Source organism: Electrophorus electricus, chromosome 13, assembly GCF_041902795.1.
Source record: "Electrophorus electricus isolate QZ-2024a chromosome 13, ASM4190279v1, whole genome shotgun sequence".
In the NCBI taxonomy this organism is placed as follows: Eukaryota; Metazoa; Chordata; class Actinopteri; order Gymnotiformes; family Gymnotidae; genus Electrophorus; species Electrophorus electricus.
The window spans coordinates 4,583,298-4,599,431 of record NC_137509.1 but is presented as its reverse complement, the minus strand read 5'-3'; the positions used below and the strand labels follow the sequence as shown (position 1 = coordinate 4,599,431).

The window sequence follows — 16,134 nt, the reverse complement described above, 5'->3', positions numbered from 1 at the left end:
ACTCCATGTAGTAGAGTTCCTCTGGTCCTCACAGCTCAGTGAGAGAGAGTGACCACTGAAGTGTTGAGTTCTGTTAGGAATGATGATCAGAGAGACTAGCGAAGACACATCTGCCAAATGAGACAAATCAAATGTTGCACAATACTGTTAAACTAATGCCACATACATGAACTGTTCACTGTACTACAGGAAAACTGATGGTTTAACTGATAGAAAATACTCACATTCATACTCTACAGTACTTTAAAAATAACTAAATGATGCTATTTCTGTATTTAACCACCTTACTCCTAAACAAACCCAGTACACACCTGAGCTCAGTTCTCATCTCCTCACACTCTCTATTCACTCTGAGCCTTTTTGCAGTCCTTAGTTCTTCATCTTTTTCATAACCCTGTATTGTTAACTGCATTCTCTTCATACAGTGTAATGTTAACTGTATTCTCTTCTTAACACTGTAATGTTAACTGCATTCTCTTCATAGTGTAATGTTAACTGTATTCTCTTCTTAACACTGTAATGTTAACTGTATTCTCTTCTTAACACTGTAATGTTAGCTGTATTGTCTTCTTAACACTGTAATGTTAGCTGTATTGTCTTCTTAACACTGTAATGTTAACTGCATTCTCTTCATACAGTGTAATGTTAACTGTATTCTCTTCTTAACACTGTATTGTTAACTGTATTATCTTCTTAACACTGTATTGTTAACTGCATTGTCTTCATACAGTGTAATGTTAGCTGTATTGTCTTCCTAACACTGTAATGTTAACTGTATTGTCTTCTTAACTCTATTGTTCCAGTGTAAAAGCAGCAGTCCTCCCTCACTCATGCAGGTGCTACCTCGTACATGATGTCACTGGGAGATCCTGCTTGTTTCTGTAGCTGGAATTCAGTGAAGCCTCTCACACTGTCTATGTAGTTTACTAAGAGTGTGCAGATATCAGCCTCTGAGCCAAAACCAGCCTTGTGCCACCTCTGCACTGATGGTGTAGGAGCGTGTTGCAGTGTCGGTCTCATTCTCAGGGTTCTGTGTGTGTTTGGACCAGTAAAACCTCCATCCAGCAGACTGCTCCATCTTACAGTACAGAGTCACTGGGTTTCCCATCAGTGCAGCTCCTTGAGGGCTAGATGTGAGTTGCTTATCACAGACTGCTGCTCTTTCCACTGGTCACATGGTTCAGCCCGCAGCCTGCAGTGGGAATTCCCTGTTATTGTTCTTGTTTGGAGCCTCACCTCTGGTGTCTGCACACACCTGCACATGGTTTAGTGTGTATCGGTTGTGTATATTTAAACTGATGTTGGCACATGCAGTTTTGTCAGTCGTTGAACATGTATAAGTACGTTTGTTGTCGCTCGTTAGTGTTAGTGTTCATGATGTTTCATGTGCTTCGTTCTCACAGTTTGAGTGCCCTTGTCTTCTGTGTTTCTCAATAAATGTCTATTACCGTCGAGGGAGTCTGACTGACCTGCTCCTTGACCTGCGGCATTCGAGCCGTTACATTGCTGAGTATTGTTTAGCTAAAGTATTAACCCAAACATGCCAACTATATGGACTACCATTTTTTTCTCCTTAGAGAAATGTGCAATAATTACATTTTCTGCTGTTTTAGTATGATATTGGTTACATTTGATTTGGTGTGTCTTTATTGTATTTTAAATTGCCAGTTTTTCACTGATATCATCACCAAAACATTTTCATTATCAGAACACCATGTCATTACTGCCATGCAACTTAATTCACAGCCAAAGGAGTTTTAAAACTGTTTTATTTTCAATGTTGTGCTTTTATATGAAAAACATAATGAAATACCTTTCAAGAAAAAATCTAAAATTTTCTACACATTAAACACATGTGTATTTTGAAAAACACAGAAAATAATGTTTTGGTTGTGCAAACATGAGAAATATGTGATGTGTTTATAATGGTTACAATACAAATTATCTGCTTGTTTTATGTTACACTTTTCCACACAGTTTTATGTAAACCTTTCCAGCTTCAGTACTGAAATAAATCAAAGGTTTCCTTCCAAAATGTATTTGTGAATATCCTTTTTTAAAATCATCTATAGAGTGGGCTTTATTTATCAATGCATATTATGATACGAGTGATGGGCAGCAAACTGTCATTCTTTCACTTCCATGGATGGTAACACATGATATGTGAGTCTTAATTTGATATTATCATTAATATTATTTACACATATATAGTGCCTTTACAAGGCGCTTTACAATCTACAAACTAGCTACCTCGCTACATTTCGCTAAACTATGAAGTGCACCTTTATTTTTTGGCTATAGTTAGCACTGCTTTATTATTTAAATGTTTGTGAATCATGATGGAGGATTTTTCTAATGTTAACACAATTAACTAAGGTGTTTTCTGTATTAATATTAATACAGAATTAATATTAGCTAGCTAGCTATATATCTATGTTAACAATAACATTAGCTATCTACCTAGCAACCTAGTATAGTACCTACCTTATTTGCATCTGTACACAAATAATGCATTTGGTGTCTTTCTATAAAAAATATACAGTGTGAACTCATAGATAGATCTACATAGATAGATCTTTTTTTTTAATTAAAAAAAAAATCTTTTTAGAGAGGTTTAGAGAAAACCTCTTGGGAACCTGTTGGGAACAAGGCCAAAATAACCCAATACTGGAAAGGTATATGGTAGGCAGGGAAGATCTTTTATTATTTTTGTTTCTTTGGCACCGTCCACAATGTTCACCTGTACTTCTTGACCACTCAAGATTTTCTCTCATTCCTTAAACCATGTGCTCTCACCATTGATGTCTGCTTTTAATCGCTACACATAAATAGGTATAAACACAGAAGTTACTGGTGTTGGTTTCATGCTCGGTTACTTTACACACGCACACACACACACACACACACACACACACACACACACACACACACCTCATAGGACTGTTACAACCTGTTGTCTTGCCATCAACCAGGAGCATGTAACAAAGAAGAAATCAAGAGTTAAACTTTTCTTTTTAAACTAAGCCAATAACCTCTATAACAGTCATTAAGAGCAAGGATGGGTCACATAACCACTGATACCAAAGCTCCTGTTTCTGAAAGGCCTAACCTAAAAGGCCTCTGACTTTAACTGAACCAGCTCCTAACTCCAATCCCATGGGTCAAGAAAACCTGGTCATTTCATTGTCAGTGGCCTATATCACTCATGCAGGGTCAATGCACTAGAAAACAGACTCTCTCTAAAGGCCATCCAGATGATATAACGGAAAATGGACTCTCTCTCTCAGTGCTATCCAGATGGTTTGACATTGTCGAGCCTAATGACTCATAAGGACAGACATTTCCTTTTTATGTTACCAGCTGATATAAATAGTTAATTTAACTGTTTATACATCAAAACTGGTCAGTTAACTCCTTCCTTTCATCTGCTAAGCAGCCTCTTCAGTCCTAATTAGTTCTCTCTAAGTCTTCCAGTTATACTTTGTCACGCTCTCTCAAAACGAATCTTGTTTGGTATTGTTTGATAAGCATGCTCTGCCCAGTTAACCACTCTCACAGGTTACTTAAACAGATTTGATTTTCTTTCCATTCTTTTTCTTTATTTATCAGTAAGCCACTTCAGTCCACATGAATCTACTTTGGGTTAATTTGTTTCCGTTACAGTGTTTGTTACGTATTTTGTACTACAGCGATTTTAGTGAACTCAGTACCTCTGGTCATTAGTAGAATCTTAATCAATGATTTATATTCATGTTCTCCTATTTCTGTTTATCCAATAAATATACCCTTAGAAATAACTCTTGTGAGTAAAGAGTGGTATTCTAATTTTTGGTAGATGAGACATCATGTTATCGAAGTGGTGACCTTTATGGGTTGAGACTGAATTAATAATCATTAATACATTAATTTAAATGATTTAATTTTCCCTGGTAATCAGGGTGGTGCCAAATTCTTATCACTTTGGATGGACAATTTATGAAAGTGTTAATATCTCATAGATCTCATAGAACATAGATTGCTTTATTATTCCTTAACTTATAGTACTGCTATTCTGTATCTCACAGTGTAGTGTATGGGGTTAAATAATATACCCATTATTAGGTACACGTGGTCTACATTTAACAGTTACATTTATATCTCCGTCAATTTACAACATCAAATATCAGAATACTGCCTTTGCTTATTTATGAAATCTCAACACTGATGCATGTGTGTGACTTCAAAGTTCAAAGTTCAAAGAGGTTTTATTGTCATTTCAGCTATATACAAGTACACAACAAAAATGAGACAATGTTCCTCCAGGACCATGGTGCAACACAAAACAACAGTGCAACAGACAACATGCTACACAAGTGCAAACACTCCAATGTAGTGCAAAAATGTCATTAAATAAACATTAAATAAACAATAATAAATACAGGACAGGAGAAATACAAAATGAAGAAGAGAGTGGCAGAGGGGCTTGTAGAGGCAAAAGTGCAGAAACATAAATCACTATGCAGATGAAAATGTAAAACATAACTTACCAGCTGCTGTTATCTTGACTACGTCACTGTAATGTGTGTAGTATTGTCCCCTTCCTGCTCTGCAATTATATTCTGAAGTTCCTTCTTCAGAGACTGTCACAATCATTATATTGCTTTTTGTTACAGTGGTCCATGATTTTGGCTGCTGAGGGTAAATGTACCATAAAAACATCCATCCAGTAGACTGCTGTACCTCACAGCTTAGAGTAACAGTGTCTCCAGTGTAGACAGACGTCTGAGGCTTAACCTTCACAGTTGGTTTGGGTTTTGCTGTTAATATGAAATGATGAAGGTATTAGAATCTCCATTTACAACACGAGGGGAAACTTTATTATTTGTGGAAATAGCAGCATTTGTGCCTAATGTGGCATTTAGACTCAGTGAATTCATTTAGATTCAGATACTAAAAAGCTGCAGTGGTGAAGGTTGGACGTGCAATATATTATCTAAATGATCAAAGTTGCATAACAAGTATGAAGTATTCCAAAATGAATGCTTGCTGGGTTTAATCAGCTTTTCCAAGTTTCATTCATACTGAACCAAATCCTGCTTATGCACAATATATAAGCACCACCAATCTCTGTACTTATAAAAACAATGATGTATTACAATGAGAGACAAGTGCCAGTGGAGCAGGAAGGGATATATGAATAAATTAAGACTATTTACACTTGGTCTTTTCATGTACCGTGCATCAGGAATGCCCAATTGAAAGCAAACTGTACATTTTACTATCACATCAGTTTGATCACCATAATTTTAAGAGAGCAAATTCATTATGAAGATGCTGGTCTCTGATTGCAAGTTCAAAATAACAGTATTCTTTTTTCACTTTTAAAATCATTTGCTGTTGCCAGTGAAACTTTATAGTGACGGCACAATGGGAGTCACTGAAAGGAGCAGTGAAGGGGATGTGTAGGGTCCTTTATTATGGAAGCAGCATCTTTCCTCTCAACACACCATCTGTACAGCTCTGATAGTGGACTTTGCCTTTCTAATTATTTATTCTCACCTGGTTTTACTCTTGGCAGTGAGAAAGTTGCACTAGGATGTAATATTGCAAAGTTGATCTGATTCAACAAGGGATTTTAAACAGAAGTCAATATGCCCAGGTGTCAATGAATTAAGCATTGTTGATATTTCATATATACAAAATCTTCATTTTGGGAGAAGGACAAAAACTCATCTATTTCTGTGTGCAGATATTTATAGGCTTCAACCTGCTCTACTTCCTTGAATTTGATCTCTAGAGGTTCAAAAAGAGGATGAAGAGAGTTAAATGCTTGATTCTGTACACAGCACAACTACTCAGTAGTAGCTGAGGACACTTCTCCAAGTGAAGGGTAGTCCTCATAGTATGTGTCACACTCACCCTGAGACACAAAGAGTGAGCAGCATGCACCAGCAAAGGGATTTTTTATGCAACATTTATGGCACATGGTGTCTCTACATGGGAGTTTTTTCCATGAAAACTTCTTCCCTACAAGACATCTACCATGGTCTAATTGTACAGGTTCTGTTTGATTTGGTTGACAGTTTTTTTGTCATGTCTCTCATACTTTTGATTCTTTTTTGTCTAACTCAGTCATTGACATACAGAGAATACTGTCTGCATCATCTCCCATGGCCAAGATTTCACCTGGTGTTCTTTTGTTTTTAATAAGCAGTTGAGATTTACTGTCAGATCCATGTGGGCCACTCTGATGTGTTGGATAAGTTAAAGGGCCCTGAATGTGTTGTGCATTGCCAAAATTGCAATTATCTTTTTTTTCAGTGGTTGGTAGCTAATGTTCTAGTAATATTTTGATTGGCATTGTGAATCTATGCTATTCACTCATGTTTTGCAAACAATTATCTCCTCTCTTTTACTTCATTTCTGGTGTTCCTGCTATAGCTAAACATTGATTGTTAAAATAAAACACACATATATGACTTACACAACATTGCCAACTTGTCACCATGTGAAAACAGTACTTATTTAGCAGGCACAAGTGGATTCTCAATGACCTGCACATCTATATGAACAAAAATGGATTTAAAACAGTATTTCAAATTAAAATAAATAATATGAAGCCATAGCGCAGACAAAAGTCAAGACAAAGCTGGCTTCAGTAGAATCTCTAAATAAATAGTGGGATTGGCAGAAACACAACAAAATGAAAGACGCATATTCTGCAATGTGTTGCTATCTATAGGTTAAACACTTTGTCACTACTGTGTGTCTGTCTTAGCACCAATACAAAATGTTGAACCCTATTTCTATTTCCATAGAACAGCGCCCTCTCATCATCACGGAGAGTGACGTGAGGAGAGTGTTTAAAAGGGTGAATACCAGGAAGGCGGCGGGACCAGACGGGAGAGTCCTCAAAGCCTGCGCAGACCAGCTAGCACCGGTATTCACTGACATCTTCAATCTCTCCCTGACGCTCGGTATCGTCCCATCCAGCTTCAAGCGATCCACCATCGTCCGTGTCCCGATGAAACCTCGACCCTCTGGCCTCAATGACTACCGCCCTGTTGCCCTCACATCAGTCGTGATGAAGTGCTTTGAAAAGCTAGTCAGAGATTTCATCACATCTTCACATGGACCCACTGCAGTTTGCATACCGCCACAACCGCTCCATTGATGATGCAATTGCACATCTGCTCCACACCACACTGACCCACCTGGACAAAGGGAGGGGCAATTATGTTAAAATGCTGTTTGTCGACTACAGTTCAGCATTTAACACTATCATCCCCTCCCTACTCACTACTAAGTTGGGGGATCTAGGACTGCATACATCCCTGTGCGACTGTATCTCCAACTTCCTAACAGACAGACCACAATCAGTACGGGTGGGCAACTGTGCCTCACCCACCCTCACCCTCAGCACTGGAGCTCCTCAGGGTTGTGTCCTAAGCCCCCTGCGTTACTCACTGTACACCTACGACTTCACAGCTACTTCCAGCTCCATCATTGTCAAGTTTGCTGACGACACTGTTGTCATGGGCCTGATCTCGGACAACGATGAGAGGGCAAATGTAATATAGTGTGATGTTCTGCACATGCGCAGTCCAAATCAGGCAGGTTCTCACTGTGACATTTGGGTATTTCTATGGGAGGCAGGATAAGGAAGGTGGTAAACTGAATTTTCAGAATACCTAAATAACAACTTATTGCTGGTAAATGTTTGCACTGTTGTAGGGGCGAACGCTTTTATTGAGATGTGTGTGCATAATTTAGGTCGCAAAACGAACGGAATAAGTGCCGTACCTCAACGTTAGGACTATTAGATTACGCAGCTTTGATTTTCCACATAGTAGGTGGTTCTGTAACACTACTTTGTAGAAAATCATCGTAGACGGTCCCTTAGTTTGCCAGCCAGCACTCGCGATATTTAGCGCGACACTGGTGGTTTGCTTCTTCACTCCGGAAGCAAGGACGTCAGGCAGGCAGTAGTAGCGTTTCTTCTTCAGGGAAAAAAATGTACGGAGGAATAATATTTCACCGTAATCAGAGAACTTCAAGAAGCGATATCATGAGGATTTCTACAAGGAAAAGGTAAGTTCGGTCCAGATTTGTCTTCTCATAACCCGCTAGCTAAAGTTAGTTGGCTACGTTACTGGTTTCAGTAATTCTACGGGGCAGTCTTCATTTCCTGTTGGAGGAACGTTGAAGCAAAAACCAAAAAACACAATCATGGCGAGTTACCCAAGTAGTTTACCTACCCCAGCTAAACAGACGCTAGTGTGAGCTGGTAACGGCATCAGCCACATACCAGAATCAGCCTCGTTCAAGTGGACACAGCTGAACTGAACCATTCAGGCACCTCCACCCTAAATGTTTGGTTTCTGAACTCTCATATACGCGCGGTGGCTCTGGGTGACCCAGGGGCAGAAGTTATCTGACTTAGCGACGCGCAAAGGCAACTTTTAGACACAAATCACGTTTCTGCTTCAGGAACAAATAGACTGGGGTAATGTTTAATCGTATTCAGAGAAGGTAAAGACACGAGAAGATCAAGAAGATTTCTACGAGGAGAAAGGAAATTCGAGCTACGTTTACTGTTTGAGCTCAGGTTGATGCGCCTAACGGGCAGTAAGGTCTCTAACAAATTTTACTCCACAAGCGGCAAAAACAAAACGCCGTCACTTACCGAGCTATTAACAGTTTTTTTTTTTTGTTTGCTTGCTTGTTTGGGTTTTTTGGTTTGTACTGTGCATGACGGACATAACTGGACCCAGCTCGTCTTTTATCGTTATTGAGTTCTTTAGTAACGCGTTATGAGCTTTGGATGTTTTTACAGTTCATGTATGAACTGTCTACAATACTCCAAGAGCGAGCCTGTCATGTAGAGGATAAAACAGCAAGTTAACCACAAAACTGGGTGGGTCTGCCTGGCTTCCGCTCTTCAGAGTTCACTGCTGCATAGTTCCTCTGCAACAGGAAGCCTGTTGTGCTATGGAGCAGTTGTCAGATTTCTAAAAAATGTGAGTTGAGGATGAGCAGCCGTCTCTAGATGCGCAGAGGGTAGGAGGCTTAGCGACGCGCAAAGGCAACTTTTCGACACACAAATTGCGTTTCTGCTTCAGGAACAAATAAAGTGGGATAATCTTTAATCGTATTTAGAGAAAGTAAACACACAAGAAGATCAAGAAGAGTTCTACGAGGAGAAAGTAAGTTCGCTCTACGTTTACTGTTTGAACTCAGGCTGATGCGTCTAACGGGCAGTAAGTTCTCTAACAAATTTTACTCCGAAAGCGGCCAAAAACAAAACGCCGTCACTTGCCGAGCTAGTAACGTATTTTATTGTTCTCTCGAAAACATTACTGCGGTCATGTCATCTACACTTAGTAAATCCTCGGCTGTGTAGCTGTCTGTAAATGTGCGAGGCTGGCTGTACACTGTAGGCTTGTTACTTTCTCCTAGGTAGTTTCACGAAAGGTTACGTTTCTGCAAAATCTAAAAGAAATGTGTGCCACAGCTGAATTAAACATATCTACCTTGTTTAAAGGGATGACTAAATAAGGCAAGTGAGGGGTCTACGTTTTCGTCCAAGCCTCCTCTAGTTGATGTAACTGCTGCCATCCCGCCGATTGCCTTGGAAACACCTGGAAGTAACTGATAGTCGCGTCTATTTTCAGTTAGCCAAAGGCTGCGTATTTTGGGTTTGCTTACGAAGGAACCGAACGGGTGTTTTTACGCAAAGAACTTTACTAACACTCCGTATATCATTTAAACATGTCATGCAGTTGTTTTGATGGTAATTGAATTTTCTGAAGTTCTTATACCGGAAGAATGTTTTAAAAGGCGACTTAAAAGGACAGGCACGTTGTTGTGGAAATGTACCCGTCTTCAGTGTGCAATTTCTGGCTAACGAATGCATGTAGACGGCTGAAAATCGGTTAGCAGGTACTTGTATTTGTACTCAGGAATGGTATTTGTACTCAGAAATGGTAATTTATTTGAGCATGCTAGCGGGCCCGTTGGTGCAGTTTAATGCACCAAGGGGAAATGTCTTGAAACAGGGTAGGCGTTTCCTACACTCAAACAAGATGGCAAATAAGGGCCCAAATTCAGCCTTGTAGTTAAACTGATGTTCTGCCACCAGAATTTAACCTCAGTGGCATGTGTTTCTCTTCACAGGTGTCATAGAAATGCACACCTGCCGTATCCTGAGAAGAGTCCTGGTTGGGCTACTGACCTTAGCTGGTAAGTTTGGCCAGGGCTCTGCGGACACCATGCTAAAATTCCTGGTCACCCCAACTGAAGGTGTTTCCCACAGGTTGAGAATTTACTTCTGGTGGTAAATTGGCTAGCTAGTGTTCATAACCTACAGCAAGTGTATATACACGCAGTATAGGGTGTTGACTGTCCTGTGCCAATAGACCATCATTAGTGCTTCACATAGGGACCTGCTTACACCCCTCTCTCCAGAATTCCCAACATTGTGAGCTCTTTTCAGGGGTCATCAGGTAGGCACCTCCCTTCGTCTGTGATTGGTTGAATTAAGACCATGACACTCCCAGGAGGCTCAACAGTGCTGTTTGGCCTCCCAGCTGAACCTCTTAACACGATGCCACTAGCAACTTTAGGCCATGACATAAAACCTCAGCCACTCCACCTTTTTGGGGCATTACCCCAAACACACTGAGCTCCTCTTATTCTTATCCTCTTAGGCTGAACTGCACAAGAAATGATGTGGCAGACTTTGCTACACACACCTCTGCTGGTCTGACACCCATCTCTACAGCTCTGATATGTGCTTGACACCTGCGTTCTTTCAACTCAGCCACCAAATCTGCATACTTCACCTTTTTTCCTTTCAAATAGCTTCATCCACTGCATATTCAAATGGAATTGTAAGCTCTATAAAATAAACTATCCTTTTATTTTCTGAGTACAGCATGTCGGGCCTCAGCATAGTTAGCACGCTACACTCTGGGACCTGTAGTTTTCTACCTACGTCCATAAGCAATTTCCAGTCTCGTGCTTCACCCCGTCTATCAGTATTTAAAGCCAGTGCTCCTTCTCCAACATGCCCTCCTTCTCATACAAACTTAATTGCTTTATTAGCAATACCACTCGGCAACGAGTTAACCTCTAGCCGTTTACTCTCAAACACGCTAACACTACAAGCAGTTGAATGTGTCTCCATCTATATCAACCCTGTGACAAGCTAACTTGCATGTTCATGAACTATGCTTCACTGTGCCAACCCCTGAAAATAATTTGCACTTCTAGTCCTGGACTACCACTGTCCAAGGTTTTGTGGAGTTGGAAGGGTGTTGTAAGCTGCTCCAAGTAAGAGCATGATTGGACTTGCATCCATGGCCCACAGCTCTTGCCAGGGTATTTTCCTCTTCACGCTTAACTATCGGAGCCACTGGTCCTTGTAATGCTGTTGCTGCAGGACGCCCATCTTCCTGTTCAGGGATAAAGCTCACCATCATTCACTTTCTTTCTGGTGATGTGTTAATCACCTGATCCAAGGCCTGACTTCCCACATTGCACCTGTCCAATGAATTGCCTTAATTCTGTTGAACTCTTGGTGAGCTGCACTGTCGTTCGTGGATTCCACTTCCACCCTGCTTTTGTCACTGGTGCTGCTGGTTTCATCACTTCATCCTTTGATCCTAACAGTCATCTTGCAACTTGCCTTGACACATTTGAATTCCTCATCTAAACTTGTCAACGGTAGCAGTAGCGGTAGCGCTAGCACTCCTCTCCTGTACCGGCGTTAAAGACAGAACTGATGAAGGCCATTAATATTATTAATAATATTGTTCATAGCTACCAGGTAAACTGAAATTGTGGTATTTACTGGGATTACATGTACAGTTCTATGGATTCTGTAGCCTGTACTGAGGCTTTATGCAGCTTCTGTAGTCTGTATTTGGGCTCTCTCTCTTTTCTCGGTATATTTTCACCCATATACTGACAGTCCAAGCTCCGCATTTGTAATTAATGTTAAGCTTGCAAAGGTACAGAAGTTTGAATTGAATGAAAGGAAAAGATATGTCCAGGAGTCTGAGGAAGATATTTACAAATAAGTTAAACCTTTATTTTCAGCTACTCATTTAATATTTGTTTTAAGCAACCCATACTCTTGGTTTATTGGTGATTGATTCATTCAAATTGCAATTTCATGCATTAATTAATGATTCCTTGGCTGATCTCATGTGAACATTATAATTTGATAAGGAATTAAACATTATGTAATTTATTGCACACTATAATGGTGATATTAGCTTGTGCCCTGAAGTTCCTCTATGCTGTAAGGCCTTTTTATTGTACCATCACAAGATGTTCAGGGGCCCCATCTGCTCCCCCCACTAAATATTTTCTGCTGGCACCACTGCATGGGTAACCAGGGTTGCAAGTTGTCTCTTGTAATGGTTTAAATTTCTATCTAGGAGGTACTAAATTGAATTTTTTTCCTTCTTAATCAAATCTAAAGCTGGAGAGACGCAGTTTCTCCTTGTTCTCTCCACCCACTCTCTCTGTCTCTTGTTTGGTGGGCTCTGCAGAGCAATCATGTTTCTCTTACAGTGGCCTGTAGTGAGATGAAATTCCTAAACATTTTAACACGTACTGCTAATGTGATGCATATTTAAGGCTGGTTCAGCTCTATCAGCTGAACAAAGTATAATGTGCTGTTGAATGTGTGCTGTTTAACAGAGTTCTGTGTTCCCTCTTTTCTAGTTCTTCCTTCTGAGTCAGCTACAGTGAAGGTGAAGCGTCATGATGCTACTCTCCCATGTAAAGAGCCTGACTGTGCTTTGGTTTCATGGACTTTATTCGATAAACCACATGACATTCTGGCTCAGTGTGACCAGACTTCCTGCCAGTCAGAGCACGGATTTCACATGTCTCATGAGCAGTACCTGAAGGGAGATCTCTCGCTCACTATCACTGATGCTGATTTCACCAAGGGTGACTTTTACACCTGCAATTGTGATGGTCTAGAAATCTGTAATCTCCAACTACAGGTTGAAGGTAAGCGTCCTCCTTTATGGCTCCATTTGGTGGTTCTGTCTGTGTCTATTTCATTCTGTTAGTAATGTTTCTATCCATGTGATTTGTTTGCTAATAAGTCTGGTGTCATTGTAGGAAACAACACAAACACCACAACAACTTTGCCTCCAGTAAACGGTGAGTATTTATTATAATCTGCTGTTTTACATGTTCTTCATATAGAACTATATGCGTTAAGACAACTAATGGTGTGAATAATTTTTAAAGCTCATTACCTGAACAGTAATGTGACCTTTTCCTATAGTTAGTTTTCCTCTCACATATGCTTATTTATTTATATGCCTACCAGATAACAGTGAAACCACATAAATAGAATTTGCTCTAACACATTATTTTGCTGCATGTGTAGTCTGAGGTTTAGTATTTAAATGTAAAATGCTGAAGGATCTGTTTCTCTGTTCAGGTGTAAATGAGAGCTGGGTGTACAGAGACTACATCTGGCTCATGGGGATGTTTGTGATTGTTGTGGTTGTCGTGGTGTTGCTATGCTGCCTGATAAAACACTGTTTAAAAAAAGTCAGGAGAGGAGCACAGTGCTTTAGCAGAAGCTGTTGTACGGTTGCGGGAACATGTGATCCTTCTGCCCAGGAACACACCTTTCAGTGTGCAGCTGCAGACTCTGAAGACGCCGCCTTGACGACAGCGCTTTAAGGTTTTATACCATTTGAAGGACGTGAACACATGGTTCATTCCTCACTTAGTGACAAATCACATAGTGATCTTTTGTTTCTTGGACCATCGTGAAGCCTCGCCACAAACCAACCGATCAGAGCAGAGCTCATTCAATTATAACAACTTTATAAGTTCATTTTAAAAAAGTCGTAAAGACAAATGTTTAATGTACAATTACTGTTTGATTCTTAAAAATACTAATAAATCGTTTTAATATAATGACTTGCAGTTTTATGTTGAATTTTTCATACTGAACAGAATCTTATGAATATGTAAAGAAATCTAACAAATTGTAAATATTTCTAAATGATTAACTTATTGTTCTTTCATTTTAGCTCATTTAGCTCCAGCTCAACTTGGTATGTGGAAATTTCAAAGATACTGCATCAAGCTGAAATAAAATGCGGCCTGTGTAGGGATGGTACCCAAAGCAGGACCTGATAGCTTCTGTGGGACCTTCTTAGCATCTCACATCTGTGGTTATGCAACGGGCTGAAACGAAGGGATGATATTATATGGTCATCATACAACTCCAACAGTTTTGCTTAAAACATTCTCAGTGTAGTATCAGTAGGAACACTGCATTAAAAGATGAATATTTTTAAACTGTACATTTTTTTATAAACATTTTGTAGTGTTTTTTTTTTTTAATTAATTTTTTTTTCACAATCATTAATTAAATTAAATGCAGGGCCTGGGATGGCAGAGAACCCTCTGAAATACATGGAAGTCATGGTGGAGGTCACAAAAGAAACTATGCAAAAGCTTGTTTTAATCACTTTTTTCATTTTATACTTGACCTATTTATAATTACTCTAATTATTATAATAATGTCGTGGTGTTGCTATGCTGCCTGATAACACTGCAAAGTCATGAGAAGAGCACAGTGCTTCAGTAGAGGCTGTTTTACGGTTTCAGGAAATGTGTGATCCTCCTGCTCTGGAACACGTCTCTTTCAGTGTGTAGCTACAGACTCTGAAGATGCCCCCTTGACAACAGTGTGTAGATGTAGGTTCTGAAGATGCCCCCTTGATGACAGTGCGTGTAGATGAAGACCCTGAAGATGCCCCCTTGAGGTGTCTGTTTTGTCTATTTTGACTAATATTCTTTTCTCGTGTATTTACCTTTATGTATATTTGCACATCGGAGTTTGGAGAAATGTAATTTCATTCAGCTGAGCACTACTTGTATAGTCAGTCAGTCAACTTTACTGTCATTCAGACATCAGTTTAATTTATCATTAATCCAATTTAACGTGCTGTAGTACTGTAGTACAGGTCTCCAGCTGAAATGTTCAATGAAAGGAGCAAAAATGAAATCTAATATAAAAGTGCAAAAGATGCCAACATAACATTCAATGACTGACAAGGTCATAGAAACAAAAGCAGGTTTAAATAATGAACATCATGATGGTGTAGCTGCTAATGACCAACACACACCACCTGAGGTGACATATGACAATAAACACAAGAACAACATAAACACAAGTACACATGCTCAGTGCTGCCGGATGCCGGTAGCAGTCGGCAGGGTAATAGCACCGAGACACCTACACCCACCCCCCCCCACAGCCTCTCCACCCTCCATCACTGTGGACGATCTCTCCCACCCCACCCACAGTCTCTCCACCCTCTTGTCTTACAGCAGAGGTGTCCATTCCACCACTGCTAAACTCCACAGCAGCTTCTGCCCAGATGCAGTCAGACTACTGAACCCGCTGTTACCTCTTACATTCACCTGGACCATCAAAACTCAGCCCATCACCCAGCGCTAAGTGAACATGACCCCTGTTTTACACCTGCACTTTATCTTGTGGACTGTTATGCCATTAGAGGCACTGTAGTTAGAGACACTACAGACACTCACCCCCATCCTGCTACTACAGACACTCACCCCCATCCTGCTACTACAGACACTCACCCCCATCCTGCTACTACAGACACTCACCCCCATCCTGCTACTACAGACACTCACCCCCATCCTGCTACTACAGAGACTCACCCCCATCCTGCTACTACAGAGACTCACCCCCATCCTGCTACTACAGACACTCTCCCAATCCTGCTACTACAGACACTCTCCCCATCCTGCTACTACAGACACTCACCCCCATCCTGCTACTACAGACACTCTCCCCATCCTGCTACTACAGACACTCTCCCCATCCTGCTACTAGAGACACTCACCCCCATCCTGCTACTACTGACACTCTCCCCATCCTGCTACTACAGACACTCTCCCCATCCTGCTACTACAGGCACTCACCCCCATCCTGCTACTACAGGCACTCACCCCCATCCTGCTACTACAGACACTCTCCCCATCCTGCTACTACAGACACGCACCCTCATCCTGCTACTACAGACACTCGCCTCCATCCTGCTACTACAGACACTCTCCCCATCCTGCTACTAC

The 16,134-nt window shown here is 40.5% G+C and overlaps 1 protein-coding gene across 5 annotated transcripts; it reads left to right on the top strand.

Moving 5' to 3' along the window:
* Positions 1 to 7,687: 7,687 nt before the first annotated feature.
* Positions 7,688 to 15,600, top strand: LOC118243045 (uncharacterized). 5 transcript variants are annotated; one of them, XM_081695184.1, is made up of 5 exons: positions 7,894 to 8,070; positions 10,156 to 10,221; positions 12,715 to 13,008; positions 13,123 to 13,164; positions 13,565 to 13,938. In XM_081695184.1, the coding sequence occupies exons 2-5, from the start codon at positions 10,167 to 10,169 to the stop codon at positions 13,696 to 13,698; spliced, it is 525 nt and encodes a 174-aa protein (XP_081551310.1). In that variant the 5' UTR covers positions 7,894 to 8,070; positions 10,156 to 10,166; the 3' UTR covers positions 13,699 to 13,938. The 5 variants fall into 5 exon arrangements, 4 of the variants coding, with proteins under 4 accessions (XP_081551310.1, XP_035392519.1, XP_035392521.1 ...); XM_035536626.2 differs by having other exon boundaries at positions 7,903 to 8,070; positions 13,451 to 13,938; XM_035536628.2 differs by having other exon boundaries at positions 7,907 to 8,070; positions 13,636 to 13,938.
* The last annotated feature ends 534 nt before the right edge of the window (positions 15,601 to 16,134 follow it).